General features: G+C 41.6%; 1 protein-coding gene across 3 annotated transcripts in view; it reads left to right on the top strand.

Annotated features, from left to right (window-relative positions):
- Nucleotides 1-5,706: 5,706 nt before the first annotated feature.
- Nucleotides 5,707-23,232, top strand: part of Ranbp17 (RAN binding protein 17) — a 319,336-nt gene continuing 301,810 nt past the window's right edge. For all 3 annotated transcript variants that reach the window (XR_008222563.1, XM_052759010.1, XM_052759009.1), the window contains exons 1-3: nucleotides 5,707-5,852; nucleotides 18,539-18,685; nucleotides 22,724-22,814. Coding sequence is in view for 2 of the 3 variants with exons in the window: in XM_052759010.1 (XP_052614970.1) it covers nucleotides 5,835-5,852; nucleotides 18,539-18,685; nucleotides 22,724-22,814 (256 nt within the window). In the remaining variant the exon portion in view is untranslated. The remainder of the gene's footprint in view (nucleotides 5,853-18,538; nucleotides 18,686-22,723; nucleotides 22,815-23,232) is intronic.

The raw sequence follows: 23,232 nt of genomic DNA, 5'->3' as shown, positions 1-23,232 counted from the left end.
TTCCTTATCATAAGAGATTTTCCTGGTTAGTTGGGTATTCTCACAGAAGATTTGAGACATCAGTGCAGCAGCAGAAAGTGTCGGCCTCAGTTTCTAAGAAATGATATGTTTTTGCCTATTCAAGGACTATTATGCAGAGTAATATATTTTATATAATACATAATATAAAAATATACCTGTTACGCTGGGCGGTGGTAGCACACACCTTTAAACCCAGCACTTGGAAGGCAGAGCCAGGTGGATCTCTGTGAGTTTGAGTCCAACCTGGTCTACAAAGCGAGATCCAGGACAGGCACCAAAGCTACACAGAGAAATCCTGTCTGGAAACCGCCCCCAAAATATATGTACATGTACATATACATATACATATATATATATATATATATACACCTATTACTACATTTACATATTACTACATTATTACATACGTTTAGGTATGTTTTACTACATACCTAAATTTATGTTTTACTCCAAATTAATTTTACTTTGAAAACAATCATTGTCATTATGTAGTGATATAATCTAAATTAATCTCATAACATCCTTTTAAAATAAGGCTCTTGAAAAACTAGTATGTCTATTCCTGGGAGCAAACATTTGTGCATAATATAGATTTTTGCAATAATAACTTTTTCTCTAACCTATTCTCTCCTGGAATTTATACATTTTACCTACTCCATTTCACTTTAAAGACACATTATTTTTTTAAAGGTGTGTGTGTGCATGTGTACTATGGCTTAGTCAAAACCATTGTGCAATAACAATAAGGAGTTATGTTCATCTTTTCTGTTTAGCCTTTCACTCTGATTCACATAGTTCCCATCTTTAATAAGAACATGAATGAGATATAATCAGATCACATGGGAATTTTTCATTACAATATGCATTTTTCTCATTATAAAAATGAACGACACTATGCAGCCTCCATCGCTTAGCTGGTTAAATTGCCTGTCTTGTAGAAATGAATGACACACATTTACTGATTTTTGTTTTATGCCATACTTAGGAATTGCACCTAGGGCCTTGTGTGTGACAGGCAAATGTTATGTATTAAGTCCCTCTCCCTCTTTTTGATTTTGACACAGTGTATCACTATGTTATCAGGTATTTAGCTATAGTTATAAGTAATTAATACATTCAGTCAGCATTTGGATCTATCCACATTAGTTGACTCTACAGTTTGCTTTCCTAAACACTGTCCTCTATTGCTTCAACTCATGTCATCACCTACAGCAATATGATATTGCTTATAAAATTCTTTATGTTATAGACTTGTCAGTTTGATCTCAGAAATAACAAATCAGAACTTAGAGCTACCGGGTGACTTTCCTAAAGGGCCAGAAGTATGCTACTCTGACAAAGTATGTTCCCTGACAGAGCACAAAGATGAAAACCCACCTGTAAGACTAGTTTGCATAATAGGAGAGAATCCTGTAATTACCAAGGGCTTTAATGTTTTTCCTTTTATTGGATTCTGTGGTAGAAGCGGATTATCTGACATCCTGGAGCACCTTCTGTACTAATTCTAATAGCTATAGTGACATAATTCTACCTTGAATTTTATTGAGTGACAAAAGACATGTAGCCAATTGCATAGTTTGTTGATTGACAATCACAGAAGGGAGGGTTTGTTGAAACAGTAATCTTAAGCAGCCTCTCATATTTAAAGGTAAAAAGTAATCTGGTTTCTGTTTCTAGACTTTCTGGTGAACTCACAAGATAACCAGTGTCCCCTGCTGTTTGTTTTACACGTCTATATTTATGTCATCTCTCCTCTGGAGATGAGAAAAAACAGGAAGTACCCAAAGTTCACATAATCATTTCTCCTTCCAGAGCCTAAAACTGAAGCTAAAATTTCTAAAACTTTAAAGAAATAGTTTTGGCCCGGGGTGGTGGCACACACTTTTAATCCCAGTACTTGGGAGGCAGAGCCAGATGTATCTCTGTGAGTTCGAGGTCAGCCTGGTCTACAGAGTGAGATCCAGGACAGGCACTAAAGCTACAGAGAGAAACCCTGTCTCGAAAAACAAAAAACAAAAAACAAACAGACAAACAAACAAAAAAGAAATAGTTTTAAAAGGTGTTTAGGATCAAGAAGTTAGGCAAAGGCAGTAGGCAATCATAATGGGATATTATATAGCATATGTGATAGGGAGGTAAGATTGTGTCTGGGATATGAAGCTAAGTGTTAGAAATGTGGGAATCATAGTTGAGACTGGATATCAAAAACCTCAGACGTGGAAATGGAACTTAGGAAATAGCAGTAAGAGACTTGGAGAAACAAGGATGAAAACTAGAAAAAGAAAGGATAATCCCTAGGAAGCTCACATACTGAGTCCAGCAACAGAAACTATAAGAGAGAGCCTGCTTCAAAAGAAAAATAAGGCGAGACGTGACTCCTGAAAAGGTGACCTCTGACCTCCACATGTGAATGCTCTCCCCACCACCAATAAATAAGTCTTAAAACAACAACAACAACAAAACCAGAAGGATAAGCATACTAAAAAATATCAAGGTTTAGAAGTTGAGTGGCAGGTATAAGGATTCATGGACTATAGAAAAAATATGAAAACCCAGGGTCAAGAGTGGAAGTTGCAACAATCTAGTAATAATGTGCCTTGGATTAGATCTGTCACTGAAAACAACTATAGAAATGTGACAATTACAAATTTGGACAAATTGTGTACATATTTTGTTTTATATGCTAAAAAGACATAAACAAATACGAATATACATTTAACAACAACTATAACACCTTTACACGTACACATGCTACACCAGACAAGTAAAAAGATTATATTTAACTATTTAAGACACTAGGGAACCACCGATGAGAACAGAGCTTAATTGGCCATAGTCATTGAGAGAATAAACGCACCGTTCCTGCCTCCTCCTGAGCATTTTCTAAGTAGTAGCAAGAAGTAAGAGACAAATAGCAAGCAGCCATGTCAATACACTAAGAGTTGATAGATGTTGGAGGTGGGGAACAAAGGCTTCTGGGATTTGAGGCACAAAATTCTAGAGAGAAAAAAAGTACAGAGATGTGAACTTCAAAATCTGTTTACAAAGTCCCTGCCAATCATCAGTTAACGCCTAAGACACATGTGCAAAGGAAGAGACTTCAGGAAAGCCACTGTTGCTGTAGCACCTGAAGAGTGGAAGCTTTTAGCAGCTTCACAGTGCTGTTTCCTGAAGAATGGAAGGAAGCTTTTAGCAGCTGCACAGTGCTGTTTCCTGAAGAGTGGAAGGAAGCTTTTAGCAGATGTACAATGCTGGGAGAGTGCCTCCAGGCTCTACAAGGTAAACACCCCAGAACATGTTATAAGACCTGGCAAAGGTCATAGCCTGAGAGTAAGGACAAGTTGAAGTAAATCTGCATCAGACTGCCTTAAAAAGAGCAGTACTAGGATGAAGGTGAGATCTGCTCTTATTTGCCTAGTAAAATAAAGATGGAGAATGTTGATATAGCTCCAAGCCTCTATAATTTTTCTTTCATACTATCTGAATTAGACAAGACATTAGGCTAGGGGAATAGCTAACACATAGAACAGAGCCAGACACCAAAAATGGAATGACTCAGATGGTTGAGATTGGGGTTACTGTATAAGAACTTTAAATATGATCAAAATATTAAGAAATAGAGGGTGGTGGTGTGCACACCTTTAATCCCAGCACTGGGGAGGCAGAGGCAGGAGGATCTCTTGTGTGTTCAAGGCCATCCCAGTCTACAGAGCAAGTTCCAGGACAACCAGGGCTACACAACACCAAAAACACCAAAACCAGCTGGGTAGTGGTGGCACATGCCTTTAATCCCAGCACATAGAAGGCAGAGACAGGCGGATCTCTGAGTCTGAGGCCAGCCTGGTCTACAGTGAGTTCCAGGACAGACAAGACTACATAGAGAAACCCTGTCTGGAAAAACCAAAACCAAAATTAAAATAAAATAGAGAAAAGAAAAAGAACTTGATCAGAGACTTGGAACTTTAAAAAGTACAAGGAGCCAAATAAAAAATTTGGAATTGAAACTGTTATAAGTGATTAATTTAAAAGGGGCTATACAGCAGTTTAGACATAGCAGAATTGAATTTCTACCAAGAAGGCAACAGGCCAGTAGAAAATATTCAGTTTTAAGCTTGTGTGTACAAGCACACACAAGAAATACAGACAAGAGTGCAGGAGGCATGAAGAATACATCAGAAAGTTTTAACATACATGGACTTGGAGTTACAGAATGAAAGGAAGGAGGACAGAAGAGTATTTAAGAGAAATACTGGTCAATATTTTTCAAAGGCTGATGAAAAATGTCACATAAGAGAAACTGTGAATTTCAAGCAGAATGAATATAACCCATAGATTGAGTGACAAATGCAAACTGGTCAAGAGCAAAGAGAAAGAAAAAAACTTCAAGTATTAGAGCATATTATCTTCAAAGATGCAATAATCAGATTGGTGGCTGACTCCTGAAATGGAATAATGACAACCAGAAGACACTGGAAGGTCTTCTTTAAAATGTCAAAAGCTTTTTTAAAAAAAATTAAAAGACTAATATGGATTTTTTTTTTGTTTGTTTTGTTTTTCAAGACAGGGTGTCTCTGTGTAGCTTTGCGCCTTTCCTGGAACTCACTTGGTAGTCCAGGCTGGCCTCGAACTCACAGAGATCCATCTGCCTCTGCCTCCCGAGTGCTGGGATTAAAGGCGTGCACCACCACCGCCTGGCTAATATGGAATTTTATACCCAGCAAGACTACCTTTAAAATTGATGAGATAAGAATGCTTTCAAATTAACAAAAACTGAGCGAACTTGTTGTCAATATAAACAAACTGTAAGAAATATTTAAGGAAAATTTCCCTTTAAATACAAAAGACAATGCCCCAAAATGCAAGTGTTGAACTCTGGAGAAATAGTGACCAGGAATGAGTGACTCTGATCCCATCTCTGTTCTAATAATTTATCTCAATGGAATATTGGTGTAAAATAAAAGTTCATATAAAACTGACAAGGAGTTACAGTCAAGCCAGAGTTTTACAATTTAATGCCATATACACTGTCAGTTTAATTTTAACTCAGTAAAGTTTACAAATCTTAAAGAAACAATGGGAGCTGGGTACTGGGGAACAGGAGTTGAATATGGGGGTCAAAGGCTGTCAGTGTATTAGAGGACAAGAACATCCGTGGAGATGTGGGACTTGGGACCCATGGGTGATGTATTTGTTTCAGAGTCCTGTCAGGAATCAAGATAGTCTGTGGCAGATTTAAGATTTACTTATTATGTGTATACAAGTGATGCAGGAATCCGCTAAAGCAGCTGGATCTCCACAAGCCGGAGCAGCAGGCAGTTGTGAGCTTGTGGGTATTCTCCACTGCTGAGAGGTCGCTTTGGCCCGTCTATGGTAGCAAGCCCTGGCACACACCTATATGCCTATATGGAGATGACGATGACTGCAAGTTCGAGGCCAGCCTGGGCCACATAGTTACAGGCCCGGCAGGTGAGACCGGGTCTCAAAAAAAAAAAAAAAAAAAAAAAAAAAAAAAGTCGGCGGCCATGGCGGACAGTTGGGTCGCGGTGGTGGGTTAAAGGGCAGAGGTCAGAGGCTCAGACCTGAGGAGGCAGCGGTTGCAACAGGAGCGCACCGGCAGTTGGGCGTGGGCGCCCTTGAGGGCACGCCCCCTCCGCCCCGCCAGCCCCGCCCCCTCGCGCTCCGGGCTCCAGGCGGAGCGCGCCGAGCACAGGGAGCGAGCTGCGTGGGGATCCCGCTGCGGCCGGGCTCGCGCCGCGCCCTCGCTCCCCCTCCCCTCGGCCCTAGGGCCGCGCGGCCCGCGCCGCTCCGGGAAGATGGCGCTGCACTTTCAGGTCAGTGCGCCGGGCTGCGGGCCTGGAGCGCCGGCGGCGGGCCGTGGTGGTGGTGGTGGTGGTGGGATCCCAGGCCGCGACCCCGAGCACAGCCCCTGGCCCGGGGACGGTGGGGGGCGGCGGGCTCAGAAGAGCGGGCTACGCTCGGTGGCGCCGCCGAGTCCGCCCTCGTCGGCACGGCTGCAGCAGCGTCCGGGCAGGTGGGAGCCCGGACCGAGGGGCAGCCATCCGGCCCTCACGCTCAGCCCGCGGTCCGCGCCCTCCCGGGGAGCCTGAACTCGGAGGCCGGGGCGGCGGGAGCGCGGGAGCGCGGCTAGAGGACTGTCATTGGCCGGAGGCGGGCGGGCGGGTCGGGGCGCGGCGCGGCCGGGAGCGCGCAGCCTCATTGGCGGAGCCTCGGGGCAGGGCGCGGGCTGCGCCGGAGGGATGCGGCGGATTCTGCCCCGTGGCTCCCGCACTCTGCGGGTCTTCGTCCCACTGACGTCTGCTGAGCCTCCCCCACTGTGTCTGTTCTGTGGCGGAACGTTCTGGGGCTGCAGGGCGACATCCACGACCACCCTTGGCCTTTTAGAGCGCGCGGTAATTTACCGCACACGTGAAAACTGTTATGGTAGAATTAGTCACGGGATATCGCGGGAGCACCGACAGGCAGTCAATCGCGTATGCGGAGGGGAACCTCCACTTGTTACTTGGTTCCTACGGCTGGTACATACACCTCTGAGCGAACAACTGCCTTTTAGTCTCTGGAACGTGGGACTTGTAGGAACTGTAGCTGCCCGGGTAAAGAGGAAAGGAAGGCTGCAGAGGCGTAAAGGGCAAAGCAAAGAATTGTGGAAGACCTTGATACACTGCGAAAGCCTGTTCCTGGATCCTAAGACTGAGTTGGAAAGAAAGCGCTCGGGGGAGGTTGTGGATGACAGATGACTTAGTAGCAGAGTCTTAACTTGATGACAGTGTGTCTAAGTGTCATGTTCCCCTTGTAGACTTATAAGAATCCTCTGGTCACATGAACTTACTGCTTTATTACTTCTTCTAGGGTATTCCATCTAGGAAATAGGCCCACACTTGGTGTTTTGACTTAACCCTTTTTTTTTTGTTGTTTGTTTGTTTAAGGGTTCCCAGGTCAGAGTTATTATCACTTTAGTAAATATGTCCTGTGGGGAATTTTTACAGCAAGAACCTACTGTGAATCATAAATAGATAATCATATACATAGTGCAGGCATGTCTTGGGTAAATTAGAAGGTATGGAAGAACTTTGGAACTTTTTGGACTTGGAAAGATGGTGCCTGATAAATTGCCAAGTCCTGGAAGCCTTCTTCATACCCAAGTTCAATATTAGAAAAACTTAGATGTTGATGCCCAAACTGGTCAAATCATTCCCAGAAATGTACATTAAAGTGCTATTTTTAGGACATTGCTTCAGTGTCTTTTTCACACTTGGTAATTAATTATGTGGCTCATTGACATAAATGTCCACAGTGTGGACTGGCCGTCTGTGCTTTTATCCTTGAATCCATGCCCTGGCTTCCTGGAAGGCGTCATTCCCACAGTCGGTTCAATCACAAGCACGCTAGTTAGGAGCCAGTGAGTTAGGGTGTACTCTGTCTCCAAAGAAGAAATGGATCCTGGTCATCTCTGAGGAGGCAGCCAGGTGGAGGGGCACAACGAGGAAAGACAGAATGAGATAAGTAGCCTGACAATGATACTGGAAAAAGCTTGGTGGACTCTGAGTGATTTGCTCTCTGAATGGTTCTGGAGTCAAAGACTGTCAGCTATTTAATCTCCACTTAGGCTGGATGTTCTAGTTGTGACTGAGAAATAAACAACGTTAGTGTGATGAAAAGTGATTTGGGAAAGGTAGTTGTTAGGCTGAAGTGTGGCAGTCATTGGAATACTTTCCCTTTCTATCTTAATCGACATAGTTGCTTCAGATGTTTTCTGTCTGTAGTTCTGCTAGTGAGACTTAGGAAAGCTTTGGTCACTCAGTAAATGAGTGTCAGATTCTAAAGCTTGTGCCCACTCCATGGGACCAATGACTTACCCTGCACTACTTACTTTCCACTCATTCCTAAGCAGCCTCTGGAGATTTTTACTTAATTGCACTATGTTTGAGTATTAGTGGAATCTTTACAGAGAAACTTGGTAGAACTTGATGGGTATAAGTAAATTGGTGTGCACCTGGAGTTGGCCAGACTGTGGTTTAAGACACAGTCCATAAAACCCTTTTGGCACCAACAGCAAATTCAGGGATTTCCCACAGTCCCCCCCCCCCCCCCCCCCAAGGTATGACAGTTCATCAGTAGGGCTCACTGAGTTCATCAAAAGCTATCACATTCATAATTGTGATTCATTATAGGGAAAGAATACAGATTAAAATTGGCTAAAGGGAGGATATAGAGGATAATCTATGAAGGTTCTAAAATACATCTTTTGTTCTCAGGATAGGATGTTCTCCTGGCATCCATGTTACGTGTACCACTGCACGGTGGGAAGGCTCACCTACTCTTTAGTATCCACAGTATTTATTCAAACTTCATTAATTAGACATGACAGATAATTTCTAGTTCCACGGGTAACCTGTGACCCAAAATCATCACCCTAAACCAAAACCCTGAAATTGTGACTACCAGGTATGGTCAGTGCTTGTCCTAAAAAATAACTCCTGTCAACTATGACATAGATTATCTACCAGAAACTGAGGGCAAAGGTCAGGCCTCTTTTTGGGCAAGACTTCTGTCTTAGTTAGGGTTTTTATTGCTGTGAAGAGACACACACCATGACCATGGCAACTCTTATAAAGGAAAAACATTGAATTGGGGTGGCTTACATTTTCAGAGGATTAGTCCATTATCATCATGGTGTAATGTAGTGGTGTGCAGACATGGTGCTGGAGAAGTAGCTGAGGGTCCTACTTTTTGGCTTGCAGGCAACAGGAAGTGGTCTGTGACACTAGGCGGTGTCTTGAGCATATATGAGACCTCAAAGCCTACCTCCACAGTGACACACTTCCTCCAACAAGACCACACATACTCCAAAAAGGCCTTACCTCCTAATAGTGCCACTCCCTTTGGGGCACATTTTCTTTCAAGCCACCACCATATTTCACTCCCTGGCCCCTCTCAAAGACTTATAGCTATATCATAATGCAAAAATGCATTTAGTCCAACTTCATAAGTCCCCATAGTCTATTATATAGTCTCAACAATGTTTAAAAGTCCAAAGTATGAAGTTGCTTCTGAGACATATGCAATCTCTTAACTGTAATCTCCCATAAAATCAAAATAAAAAAACCAAATCACATACTTCCAACATATAATGTCACAGGATATACATTACCATTCCAAAATGTAGGGAAAGGAGTATAGTGAGGAAATACTGGACCAAAGCAAGACTGAAAACCAGGTGGGCAAACTCCAAACTCTGTATCTCCATGTCTGATGTCAAAATACTCTTCAGATCTCCAGCTCATTTCAGCTTTGTTGACTGCAATACACTTCTTTCTTGGGCTGGTTTCACCCCTTGTTAGCAGCTTTCCTCAGCAGGTATCCCATGCCTCTAGCATCTCTAACATCTTGGAGTCTCCAAGGCAGTCCAGGCTTCAACTTCATAGCTTCACCCAATAGTCTCTCTAGGCCTCCGTTCAGGGATACCCCTACACGTTCCTGGCCTTGGTTCCTTTCTTTAGTCACAGTCGGAGATTCCATAATGCCTTTCTTCTATCCTTGACTCTAAAGCCAGAACCAAGTGGCTGAAGCTACCAAATTCTGCTGCTGCTGGGGCTGGAATATGGATGCCCCCTCATTCAATTACATCTTCCCCAGCTTTCTGTTTTCAGTAATTTCCTTCACTACCTAAGCTTGGCTGTTCTGAATTTCCTCTGTAGACCAGGCTGGCCTCAAACTCAGATAGCTACCATCCTCTACCTTCTGAGTGCTGGGATTAAAGGCCTGCACCACCACACCTGGCGCTAAACTTCTCTTTAATTTGTTCACACATTTGGAAATTTAGCTGGTGGGATCTTGCCCTGAGGTTACCACTCCCTTTATTCCATTTATTAAGCTGTTTATCTCCTTGAACACAGGACTTAGCTCCATTCCGGTTTTTTTGGTGCTCATTTTCTCTTTAAATTTTACATTTTGTAATTTACCTTGCTCAGCTTGCTCCTTTGAGTTATAAATCTTCACTAGAGTTACCACTAAGAACCACACGACAGAGTCTATATAAGGCTGTTTTGAGATTTCCTCTGCTAATGGAATTAATCCAAAACTCTTCACTCTAACCTCAGGCAGACTCTTCGGACAAGGGCAAAAGGCAGCCACTTTCCTCCTCAAAGTACCAAAGAGTGATCTCTAGACAGCATCCTAAAATTCTTCTCTGAAACCTCCGCAGCCAGTACCCCACTGTTCAGTTCACTCTTAGCACCCTGTTTTCCATGCTCCTACTAGTATGGACCATTAAGCATCACTTAAAGTGTTCAACTGCTTTTCTAATCCATACTCCCATGGTCCATATTCCTTCAAACAAAAGCATGGTCAGGCCTATCACAGCAGTACTCTAGTCCCTGATACCAACTTCTGCCTTAGTTAGGGTTTCTATTGCTGTGAAGAGACACCATGACCATGGCAACTCTTACAAAGGAAAAACATTTAATTGGGGTGGCTTATAGTCAGGTTTAGTCCATTATCATCATGGTATGACATGGTGGTGTGCATGTGTTATGCCAGAGTCATGAGCCCCCCAGAGATCACCTGGAGTCCGAGTTCATATGCAAAAGCAAAGAGCTTTTATTGCAAGCTCAAGCTTGTTCAAGCAAGTTGGATCAGGAAGAGCATCAAGCTCAGTTGAGGCAGGGTTTTTAAGGAGTAAAGGATGGAGGGATCAGGAAATTGTGGATTCAGATGGGTGTTGAACTCCTGATTGGGCAGGGGTGAAGTAACAGAAATTTTGTCAAACAGATTGGTACTGGTGTTGCTGCAAGGAAATTGGCAACCTATATACAAGTGATATAAGCTATCCTTTATGTTCCAGATCATTTAGTATTTGTTTGTCTCAATTCTGATTGGTCTCCCACAGGGTTCAGTTTGTTCCTTTTCCTGGTTATTGTAATGGTGAGGCCTAGTGCCAGTATTGTTAGTCTGCAGCCTGTCATGGCTGCACTAATGTTATATTTGGCCTCTTCACAGACAGACATGGTGCTGGAGAAGTAGCTGAGGGTCCTACTTCTTGGCTTGCAGGCAACAGGAAGTGGCCTGTGATACTGGGTGGTATCTTGAGCATATATGAGACCTCAAAGCCTACCTTCACAGTGACACACTTCCTCCAACAAGAACTCACCTACTCCAACAAGGCCATACCTCCTAATAATACCACTCCCTGGGTGATATTTTCTTTCAAACCACCACAACCACTTTTTTTTAATTCTCTCATATATTACATCCCAACTGCAGTTTCCCCTCCATTCTCTCCTTGCAGTCCCCTCCCATCCATCCATTGCTCTACTGAAATGCTCCCCAATTGCAAGAGGAACTAAGGAGAGGGATAGCAGAAGATAGCATGAAGCTTGTGAGTGTAGGTCCTGGTCTGGAACTTTAGCACCACTGCACAGGGACACTTGGAGTGGAAATCTGCTGGAGCCATGTCTAATTCGGTTTTCTGCTGGTTGGGTGTTATTTTTAGTACCTTTCTGGAAAGCTTTTGTAGACATACGTCAGGGTAGGTTAAAAGTAGTAGTTAGACACTGTTGAAGGTAGACGATAGCTGAGGAATAGAGTGGCAGGATGGCAGAGGGTGAGGGAGGTGCCTGCTGCATATAGACTTGTCATTGGCTCAGTTTTGTCTGTTTATTCTATGGCTCTTGTGCAACTTACATATATATGCCCTGTCAATTTCAGTTTTTCTACCTGTGAAATGGGCACACTAAAATTATGTAGTTTGCAGGAGTCTGGTTTTCAGAATTAGCTTAAGATGAGACTACTCCTGTAAACTGTGAGGCACCTAAAGAACTATTTGGTTGTTGCAAAAGTACTGTAGTTTTGCATTGTGGAAATTTGTCATTTGATATTCTTAGCACATGGTTATGTTGTAAATCATTTTGATATGCATTTCTCACTGTATGCCTTTTGCTAGTGACATTACTGTTTATTTTAGATTTCTATTACGGAAATGCTGAAGACAAAAAGCAAATTGGAGTGAATTTTAACATTTTAGTTGTTTATGTCTGTCTTAGGGTTGCTGTTGCTGTGAAGAGACACCATGACCACAGCAACTCTTACAAAGGAAAACATTTAACTGGGGCTGGCTTACAGTTCAGAGGTTTAGTCCATTATGTTCCTGGTGGGAAGCAAGGCAGCATGCAGGCAGACATGGTGCTAGAAAGGTAGCTGAGAGTTGTACATCTTGATCAGCAGGCAACAGGAAGTGAACTGAGACACTGGTGTGCTTGAGCATATATGAGACCTCAAAGCCCGCCTCCATAGTGACACACTTCCTCCCAAAAGGCCATACCTACTCCAACAAAGCCACATCTTCTAATATCGCCACTCCCTGTGAGCTTATGGAGGCAATTACATTCAAACTACCACAGTTACTGTGTATGTGCTGTGGTGCATGTGTGGAGGTTAAACTACAGCTTTGTGTAGTAGGTCCTCTTTTTACATGGGTTCTAGCTACTTGTTAAGCCATCTGTAAATGATTTTTTTTGTTCAAATGTAAAATGGGTCAATGGCAGCAGAGACAATTTCAACAGAGCATTTGGCCCATGAACTGCTAATGAATATATAGTGCAGTGGTGGTTCAATAAAGTTTGCAAAGGGATTGAGAGCCCTGAAATTGAGGAGTAGTGTGCCTGGCCATCAGAAGTTGACAATGATTCATGGGAAGCAATCATTGAAACTGATCCTCTTACAACTGCAGAGAAGTTGCCAGAGAACTCAGTGTGGACCATTCATGGTCATTTGACATTCGAAGCAAATTGGAAAGGCAGAAAAGCTTGGTAATTGGATTCCTCATGAGCCGATCAAACATTTTTTAGAAAAAATGTTTTGAATTGGTGTCTCTCTTGTTCTTTACAACAGTGATGAACCATTTCTTGATCAGATTGTGACAATTAAATATGACAATTGCTGATGACTAGCTCAGTGGTTGGACTAAGGAGAATCCAAAGTACTTCCCAGAGCCAAACTTGTACCATAAGAAGGTCGTAGTCTGGGGTTGAGGATTTAGCTCAGTGGTAGAGTGCTTGCCTAGCAAGCACAAGGCCCTGGGTTTGGTCCTCAGCTCCAGAAAATTAAAAAATTAAAAAAAAAAAAAGGTCGTGGTCACAGTTGGGTGGTCTGCTGCTAGTCTGATCTACTACCAACTGAATTCTGGTCAAACCACTACATCTGAGAAGCATGCTCAGCAAATCCATAACATGTGCACCAGAAGCTGTAGCACCCACAGCTGGCATTGGTCAGTGTTCAGAAAAGGCCTTCTCCAGGACAAACCTAGACTGCAAGCTGCACAGTGCATGCTTCAGTCGTTGACTTTTGCCTCTTCCACCATGTTCACTTGCCCTCCTGCCAACTGACTACCACTTCAAGTACCTTGACAGTGTTTTGCAGTGAGAACACTTTGTAACCCATAGGATGAGGAGTGGCTTTCTAAAAGTTTGTCTTAATTCCAAAGCATGGGTCTAAAGGAGTAAATAAAGTTATTTCTTATTGGCAAAAATATATTAATTTGTAATGGTTCATATTTTGATTAATAAAGTTGTGTTTTAAACCTAGTTATAATTATTTGAAATTCACAATCCAAACCTGCAATTCCTTTTGCACCAATGTAATGTCTAATTCATTGTTGAAGGAAGAGTTAGTTCCAAGAGGCCCAGGAATAATCCTTCAGGGATGCTCAACTAACAGAAGAAGAACAGTTTGTAGGAGACAGGTAACCTCAAACTGAAGGCAGTGTATATGAGTGGCAGTCATGAAGCTTGATTCCAGAAGGCAGGGAAGTAATTGAAAAGAACTTTAGAGTCTATTGTAGTGGGATATTTGAGGTTTATCTGTTTTTAAAGATTATTAGCAATTTTTGTTGTGTTTTCTGGAACAGAAGCTTTTTAATTGACATATAATGGTACATAGTAAAATACACATGTTTAAACTGCAATAGGATGAGTTTTGGCATATGTGTACATCTATGAAATTGTCACTAAAATATGAAAATAGCCATTGCTCACATGTTTCCCTGTGCTCTTAGGCGTCTCTGCTGTCCTCCTGACTGCCTTCTCCTCCCGTCCTCCCTTCCTTCTCTGCTGTCCTCCTGACTGCCTCCTCCTCCTGTCCTCCCGTCCTCCTCTGCTGTCCTCCTGACTGCCTTCTCCTCCCGTCCTCCCTTCTCTGCTGTCCTCCTGACTGCCTTCTCCTCCCGTCCTCCCTTCTCTGCTGTCCTCCTGACTGCCTTCTCCTCCCGTCCTCCCTTCTCTGCTGTCCTCCTGACTGCCTTCTCCTCCCGTCCTCCCTTCTCTGCTGTCCTCCTGACTGCCTTCTCCTCCCGTCCTCCCTCCCTCCTCTGCTGTCCTCCTGACTGCCTTCTCTCCGTCCTCCCTTCCTTCTCTGCTGTCCTCCTGGCTGCCTTCTCCTCCCGTCCTCCCTTCCTTCTCTGCTGTCCTCTTGACTGCCTTCTCCTCCCGTCCTCCCGTCCTCCTCTGCTGTCCTCCTGACTGCCTTCTCCTCCCGTCCTCCCTTCTCTGCTGTACTCCTGACTGCCTTCTCCTCCCGTCCTCCCTTCTCTGCTGTCCTCCTGGCTGCCTTCTCCTCCCGTCCTCCCTTCCTTCTCTGCTGTCCTCCTGGCTGCCTTCTCCTCCCGTCCTCCCTCCCTTCTCTGCTGTCCTCCTGACTGCCTCCTCCTCCCGTCCTCCCTCCCTTCTCTGCTGTCCTCCTGACTGCCTCCTCCTCCCGTCCTCCCTTCCTTCTCTGCTGTCCTCCTGACTGCCTCCTCCTCCCGTCCTCCCTCCCTTCTCTGCTGTCCTCCTGACTGCCTCCTCCTCCCGTCCTCCCTCCCTTCTCTGCTGTCCTCCTGACTGCCTCCTCCTCCTGTCCTCCCTTCCTTCTCTGCTGTCCTCCTGACTGCCTCCTCCTCCCGTCCTCCCTTCCTTCTCTGCTGTCCCTTCCACCTAGTCAAGGAGCCAGTGACCTGCTTTCTAGTAACAAAGCACCATGTAAGCATATTTTTGTTGCATGGCTTTGCCTTAGTATTCATCTGTTGATGGAGATTAATGCAAGACGTTCTGTATAGAAAGAAATCACATTTGGGGGCCAATAATTGTATGTCAGATATAAAGAAATACGTCCATAAAATTGGGAAGATCATGGGTGTTTTCTTTGTTTTTGGCTTTTTTTGAGACAGGGCCTCACTGTTTAGCCCCGTCTGGCTTGGAATTCACGATGTAGACCAGTAGGCTTCAAGTTCAGTGCCTTTTGAGTGCTGGAATTAAAGGCTGGTGCCACCATGCCTGGCTAAGAAGATCTGTATTTAATCTGAAGGCAAGATCATATCATTGTCTACTAGGGTATTACAGTGGGTACTTTCTGTTCATATTTGATAGTTACTTTTGGAGGTTTTCCAGGGCCAGTTCTTCTCATTGTACTTATTATTTATATATGCTTCTAATGTTGACATTATACCTTATAGAGGTTTTAATAATCCAAACATGTCAGTAAATTGGGACAGGAGCATTTCTGAGCCATCCTCACCATATTCTCAGACATCAGCTTATAAAAACTAAGATGAAAAATTACCAGTCGACCGTGAAAAATAAAATGACTCTCGATAGGTTCTCTGGAAAAACCAAGTGCTAATCAGAAGATTGGTTGGTTAGCAATGTCTGGATAATACCTTTCTACAAGGGCAAGAGTCTATCTGTTTGGAAAGGTTTAATGTTTAACATACCAGAATTTTTTTTTAAACCATTACAGTAACAGAAAACTTGGTGCACCCTTCAAATCTCTTATAAAAGTTTGAACTTTCCCTTTTTAATTTTGTACCACTTTGTATTTGTTAATAATTTTAGATATAGGGTCTGGAGAGATGGCTCAGTGGTTAAGAACACTGGCTGCTCTTCCAGAGGTGGGCTTGATTCCGAGCACCCAGAATATGGCTAACAGTTCCAGGGGATCCAAAGCCCTCTTCTGAAGGCAGTACATGCATGTAGTGCACAGACGTACATGCAAATAAAACACCCATATACATAAAAATAAATGTTAAAACACTCATATATGTATATGTATATGTATACACACACACAAAACATTTTTAAAGTAATTTGAAACATCTTTGGAGGAAAAGGGTGATTGGTAATGTCGACTGAACACTAACTATATACCTGTCTTTCTGTCTTAAAGTTTATTAAATCAATATAGCAAAGCAAATAACATCCAGACCTTTCCACAATATTTCTTAATAGGATTACATAGGTAATTAGATATCATTGACTTGACTAATATTAACATTTATGTATTTTTAAATGCTAGTTTCCTAGGTCTTTTGTAACAAATGCTACAAATGGAGTGACTTACAGCTCAACTTTATTCTCAGTTCTGAATGCCAGAGGACTGACAAAGGGCAAATGCTGTTGGTTCCTTCCGGAGGCTTCTGCCCTAGTGTCTCACCACTTTGGCAGCTTTGGTGCTTCTTGGTTTTAGATGTGACTCTCCAGTCTCTGCCTGTCTTGCTGTGGCCTTCTCCTCTATATCTCTGCATCTGAAATGTCCCCCTCCCTCTCCTTTCCTCTCTCCAGAAAATGACTTTTTTTTTTTTTCCAGAGAGAGTGGTGATAATGACCATTATAAGTATGACCAACTTCCATGTTCATGAAAGTTACCTTTGCAAGGAGTTTTATGAGGGTGAAAATGACACTTTAGGGAAGTGAACATTATTAGTACCTACAGGAACATTCGGTGTTTGGGGCTCTGTGTCTTACTGTCAAATTTCATAATGCTTTAGGAGTCCCAGCCAGGCACTCACATGCCCCCAGCTGTATTGGTACACTGAGAGAAGGCATGTCCCAGCTGTCTGATCAGTCTTCATATTTGCATCCAGTTCTGGGGAAGGTTCTACTGGACAGGGAAGGGGGCCAGTGCCTCCCACCTGTCAGAAAAAACTTCTTTATTTTGTTTAGAAATTTCCTATGAAGCCCAGGATGGCCTTGAATTCTCAGTCTTCTTGCCTCAGCCTCCTGAATGCTGGGATTATAGAAATATGCAATGATGTCCTTCCTTATAAGGATGCCAGTAATTGGGTTTAGAGTTAGATTTAGTGCCCACTGCAGATCTAGGATGATTTCATCTAAATTCCTTAACTAAGGGTTTATAAAGACCCAATTTCTAATGAAGATTTTTATTCATAGACTCTGAGGGTTAGGAATTAGACCTGTCTTTTAGGGGTATAGTTCTTTACAGTATTAAAATATGCTCTGTGCATACCACTCGGCCTCACTAACTCTTAGTGAATTGATGAACATAGGACAGTACTCCTGCATCTTCGCAGATGGTGGGGTTACAGGTATGTGCCACTATACCTGGTGAGGTCCTTTAATGAATCAATTTGAAACTGTGGTTTTGGACTCTATCTGAAAATGCTCTAGTCTTCACTGCTGGGTTGTGGCACAGACAGGGAAGTGGGCAATGTGAAGGAGATAAAAAGAGAGAAGTGGAAACAAGGATGGGAGCCAGGGTATCTCCTGTTGTAATGGTTGCTTGGGTATTTGAGGAGTGTGAAGCCTACTGCAGCTATAAGCTGTGCCTAAAAATTCAGGCCAGAATGGAACAAAATTGGCATTTCTTTTGGAATAACCCATTATGTTCATTTGGCTACCTGTTTTTAAAATCTCTGCCAAGTGAAATAATTTGTTTCAGTGAATGGCTTTAACAAGATTCTTTTAAGCTGATCTCACTTGGTAGTTCATCATTTCCATGTATTCTATATCATCAAATGGCATTGTATGTGTAGACAGAATGAATTAGTCTTTGTGCTTATAAAAAGTTGTGCAATAATTAGTTATAATGTTGTTAGAAATATTGTAGGATCAAAAATCATGACCTGAAGCACTCTTGAGTTCAGAAGACCCAAATCAGCATACATATAATTATCATTAGTTCTTTTATTACAGGTGCTAGGATTGGAAACAACAGAAGAGTATAAATTGAGCTATTGACAGCTTGTTTGTGGTCATTCTCCCTACCCCATCTCTAGCTTTGTTGGGCATCTCCTGGCTGTGTACTGGCCACTGTTTAATGCCTTGAAATGAATACACTGATTTTATTTCAAGCCCTTGTAAATGCTATCCCTTTGCCTATACTACCCTCTAGTCTTTTCTTCATCTGGTTTACCCCTAGGTTTGAGGCACTCTTGGTTTTGAACATTTTAGCATATATGTCAATTTTTTTTCCAGGCATAACTTTGCTAACTCCTTAAGGAGAGAGTCGTCCCCATTTAATTAAGTTACATTGCATAAGTCAGATAAGTAAGTAATTGGGGAACTAGGAGATGTTCTTGTTTTGTTACTGAAGCTAAATGAGTCATTGCTGCTCAATAACTATGTATTGAAGGAATGTATAAGCATCATTTCTGCATCTTGTTTTCTGTGTTTAATATTTTAATAATTTATTTCTTCATTTAAGTCAAATGTCTTTTTTTCTCCCTCTGAAGAGCTTGGCGGAATTGGAAACATTGTGCACTCATCTTTACGTAGGGACTGATCTCACAGAAAGAATAGAGGCTGAGAAAGCACTCTTGGAACTGATTGACAGCCCAGAATGTCTCAGCAAGTGTCAACTTTTATTAGAACAAGGAACAGTAAGTATGTGATGAGTGATTAACCATGAAAGGCCAGTGTTAATGATGATAGCAGTGGTTAGCAGTGATACTTAAAGCTTTTGCCACATTTTTTTTTGTAATTTCCTGTCAAGGGGGTTAAGCGGGAACGAACTAGAAAGCCAAGGAAACAACATAGCAAATGGCCACACAGTAGAAATAGAAATGTGTTGAATAGTTTCTTGGCTCTTCTTGGCCTACTTTTGTGTCACATTTTATATGTTTATTTTAGCAGTGCTAGGGAATGAACCAGGGCCTTGCTAGGCAAGCTTTCTATTACCAAGTTACATCCCCAGCCCTAACAATTATATTTCAGAAATAGCTTAAAAAAAAATCCAAATGTTGTAGGTAGGTAATGATTAACTCTAGAAAATCAAAAGATTGTTCAGAAGAGTGCTCACTGCCTCTTCATACCTCCATTCTAGACAGTCATAGCTATATCTGTATGTATGTATGTATGTATGTATGTATGTATGTATGTAGAGAGAGAAAAAAAATAGAGTGCTGACTCAGTAGTCAGCACATACTGAAACATAGCCAAATACTGTACTGCTTATTTGGCCTATGTACTTGAATTAAAGTAGTTCACTGTGTGGTTAGAGAGGCACAGATGTATAAATAAAAAGGTGTGAAATGATATGGAGAATACTACAGAAAGAGACTTATGTTTTACAGAAAAGTGACAAGCTTTCCATAAAGGGCCATGTAGTGTTTTAGGCTTTGTGAGCCAAAATTGATATTTCATAAGTATATATATAATAATAGAGAAAACAAATACTGAAAGTTTTGTTGGTAAAATTCAAATTTTAATTATTGAATGTAGTTTTTTAAGTCATACAGGTTGGCTGATAAAAAGTTAGGGATTAGGGCTGGAGAGATGGCTCAGCGGTTAAGAGCACTGACTGCTCTTCCAGAGGTCCTGAGTTCAATTCCCAGCAACCACATGGTGGCTCACAACCATCTGTAATGAGATCTGGTGCCCTCTTCTAGCCTGCTGTCATGTATGCTATATATATAATAAAAAAAATAAAATCTTTAAAAAAAAAAAAAGTTAGGGGTTAATTGGAGTTTAAAGTTGGTGTTTCCTGTTATTAGACTTGATTGCAGATATTCATTGTTCATATATTCATGCAGTTATGTAATGAAATGATACATTTTTTTTTTCTTTCATGAGACGAGATCTCACTATGTGAGAACCTTGGCTGACCTGTGACTCCCTGTGTAGACCAGGCCGGCCTTGAATTCACAGTGGTCTACCTGCCTTTGCCTTTAAAGTGCTGGTATTAAAGGTATACACTGTCATCCTGGCTAAAATTTTATATCTTTGAAACTATCTTCACAAACCTAGATGCTGCCAAACATTTTACCAGTGCTTTGGCGGCTACTCTGCATTACGCATGCTTTCACTTAGAAGGCATGTCTGTGCTTTTTAAAAATCCTCTTGATAGTTGCCTTTTTGCCTGTCATTGTGTTGCAAATTAATAATTTTCAATTTAGAATTAGGTTGAAGGTCCTCAGTTGCACAGCAAAATGGATTTTCAAATACACGGAAATTTTCATGGCACTTGTATCAGTATCTGAACATGCTGCCGGGACTGTAGCTGGAGATTAGCAAACGTGTTGGGGGTGGAGTTTTTCAGTATCTGCACATGCTGCCGGGACTGTAGCTGGAGGTCAGCAAGCGTGTTGGGGTGGAGCTTTTACTACTTGTGTTAGCTTTTCTCAGTACAGGAGTGTGTGAAATGGCCTGGCGGTCGGTCCTATGATGCAGCCAGTGTTGCCCGAGGGACTGGGGTGTCACTCACCCTGTCCTTCCCTGTTTAAGTGATCCCTGTACAAGTGCTAAGCCCTTCACATGAGGCACTAGGCTGGACTCGTTGAGAGAACAAGTTTGTTGTAGAAAGTAATTTCTAAACCCATTTAATAGTGAAAAATAGTGACTTTGTTTTATCTATGAAATTTCACTCTCAGACGTGAGCTTAAAAAAAAAAAAGAAATCCAATTTGTCTCTCACAAGCTATTAGTCTACTTCGTTAGGGGCAAGTCAGTGGAAGATGAGCTCACAAAAGTAAAGGAACACTCCTGGTTCACTAAGTTAGGAGAGATTCAGATACAACTCCAGAATAAATGCTAATATAAAGTGAATGGTGCAGGCTTCAAAAATCACTATTATTATTATTTACAAGCTTTGTGGAGTTGGCCAGCTAAGCCCTTTTCTGTTCATACACTGTTGTCACAGGTGTGTAGCAGAGTCTGCCTAATGTTTATATTTAATTAATGCTTCCTCAGCTCCTTTGAGAATATTCTGGCCTGTAGTTCCACAGATGCTTCATAAAAGATAGCTGCTCTTTACTTGCTTCCCATTCTTCCTCGACTTCTGGAGTAAGGAGATGCAAGTGTCAGGAGCATTAATAGCATGAACAGTTAGTAGTAACCTCAACCCATTCATTGAAAGCCAATAATAACCTTTGCAGTTTGCTTGCCTTGCCTTTAAATTATTCTCATGTTGCTGTAGTGCCTTCTCACTGAAAGGCAGTGAAGTTTATTTTCTCTATACCTAACTTCAGCTGCTGCAGTAAAACATGGTGTTTTAAGTCATCATTAGTAAGTAGCTTACTTTACTTGACTTAAGCAATGAGCCCCTTGTAAACCTTTTTTTTTTTTTTTGAGAAACTGCTGTTCTGACATAGTCTGTTTTAAATTGCAGAAAGACTACTGACTTTAAGTTGGAAATATTGTTATGACTGCTTAGTTTGAAAAGGTCAATGTGTATTCTTTCAGGACAAGGTAACTGTAGCACCATTGGAGAAAAGCTCACTGATCTGCCACTAATTTATCACTGTGCTGTGAAATTTAGACATTTAAAGTCCACTTTTCCTTCTTTGACATGATGGGTATACATTGATGTAATGAAAGGTATGTCTCATGTTGGCTCAGTTCCTGTGACACTCTAGAAACTGGAGTTGTATCACTGCTGTTTGTGGTACATGAGCAGCAGCTGGATTTGAGCATATACAGGGTCAGTTTTAGCTGCTAAGGTCTGCCATTACACATGCAGTCAGCCATGGACAACAGGTAAACACTGGGCAAGGCTTTGTGTGTCATAAATTTCATCACACTAAAGTTGAGATTGTACCTACTGTTTTCATTGGTTTAAAACTGAAAACCATTTTTAGCTCACAGGCTATGCAAAAATAGAATCTGGTTTATGGATTTTTTTTTTCCCAACTTGCAGTCTAGAGAAAAAAATACAATTTTGGTAAGAAATTTGTGGGAGGAGAATGAATTTATGAACTGAATTTTGAAGGATAAACATGAATTTATAGAGTTTGAACACACTGTGGTGTATTAAAAAATTGGTGATGAGGCTAGAGAGATGATCAGAGGTTACGAGCACTTGCTTTTCTTCGTGAGAACCCAGGGTCAGTTCACAGCACTCACATCGGGTGCTTCACAGCTGCCTATAACTCCATTCCAGGAATCTGACAACCTCTGACCTCTGAGAACACCTGCACACATGTGGTGCACATAAACTCATGTGAGCACACATACATAAACACAAATTAAAAATACAAATCTTTAAACAAAAATGAAAATTGATGGCCAGACATAAATCTGAAGGAACACAGAAATCATGGTGGGGGAGGCACTGGAAAGCTGTTGTGGGCACAGCCTTCTGAATTGTGGCTCCAGGGGCATTTGATGGTAGCATGAGTGCAGAGGGTGCAGAACTACAGGCCATATTAAGAGTGTTTTCTCTGAACTTACTTAGACATTGATTTTTCCCATTTACCTGGTGCTGTTGAGATGGCTCTGTACACTTCCTTCAGCTGATGGTCTTTTATGAGAGATCTTGCATGTTCATGGGTCTACAGAGTGTATTTCAAGTACATGTATTTTATTCATCATAAATCTGTTACTTTAAAGAACTCAAAGAATTATTCTTTTTGCTTAGAAAAATTTCTTATATTTTGACTATTCTATTTTTGTGATGATAACAAAAATTACTGTTTTTTACAGACATCCTATGCTCAGCTCCTTGCAGCAACATGTCTTTCAAAACTTGTTACCCGAATGAATCCTTTACCTGTAGAACAGAGGATAGACATCAGTAAGTGATTCATTAATTTTTTAACAAATTATATTTTAAAAATAAAAATTTCCTTTTAAATTTGCTGAGTTTTTATTAGGCTTGTAATTTAGCTTTATTATTATTTTAGGATGGATAATTAAGCCATCTTCATGCAATGATGATGACATGATAGATAAGGCAATATGTAATTATAAAATTTTGTTAGTTTAATAATTGTATCTTGTATATGTGGTATTTGTTAAGATTTTCACCATCATATTTTATCCTCCAAATAAATTGATGAGTTATCCTCATTTTACAAATGAGTAAATTGGAGATGATGGGTTCTGACCAGCTCAGGATCACATAACTGGGAAGAGAGTTGTCATTCAAATTCCCTAAATCTGCATAGAGTCTATGCTCTTAATTGATAGGCAACTGAATGCCCAGAAAGAAA

This window comes from Peromyscus californicus, unplaced genomic scaffold (assembly GCF_007827085.1).
Source record: "Peromyscus californicus insignis strain IS unplaced genomic scaffold, ASM782708v3 Scaffold_3__1_contigs__length_106647218, whole genome shotgun sequence".
Classification (NCBI taxonomy): domain Eukaryota; kingdom Metazoa; phylum Chordata; class Mammalia; order Rodentia; family Cricetidae; genus Peromyscus; species Peromyscus californicus.
The sequence above is the reverse complement of the archived record's forward strand: the minus strand, read 5'-3'. Positions and strand labels throughout refer to the sequence as shown.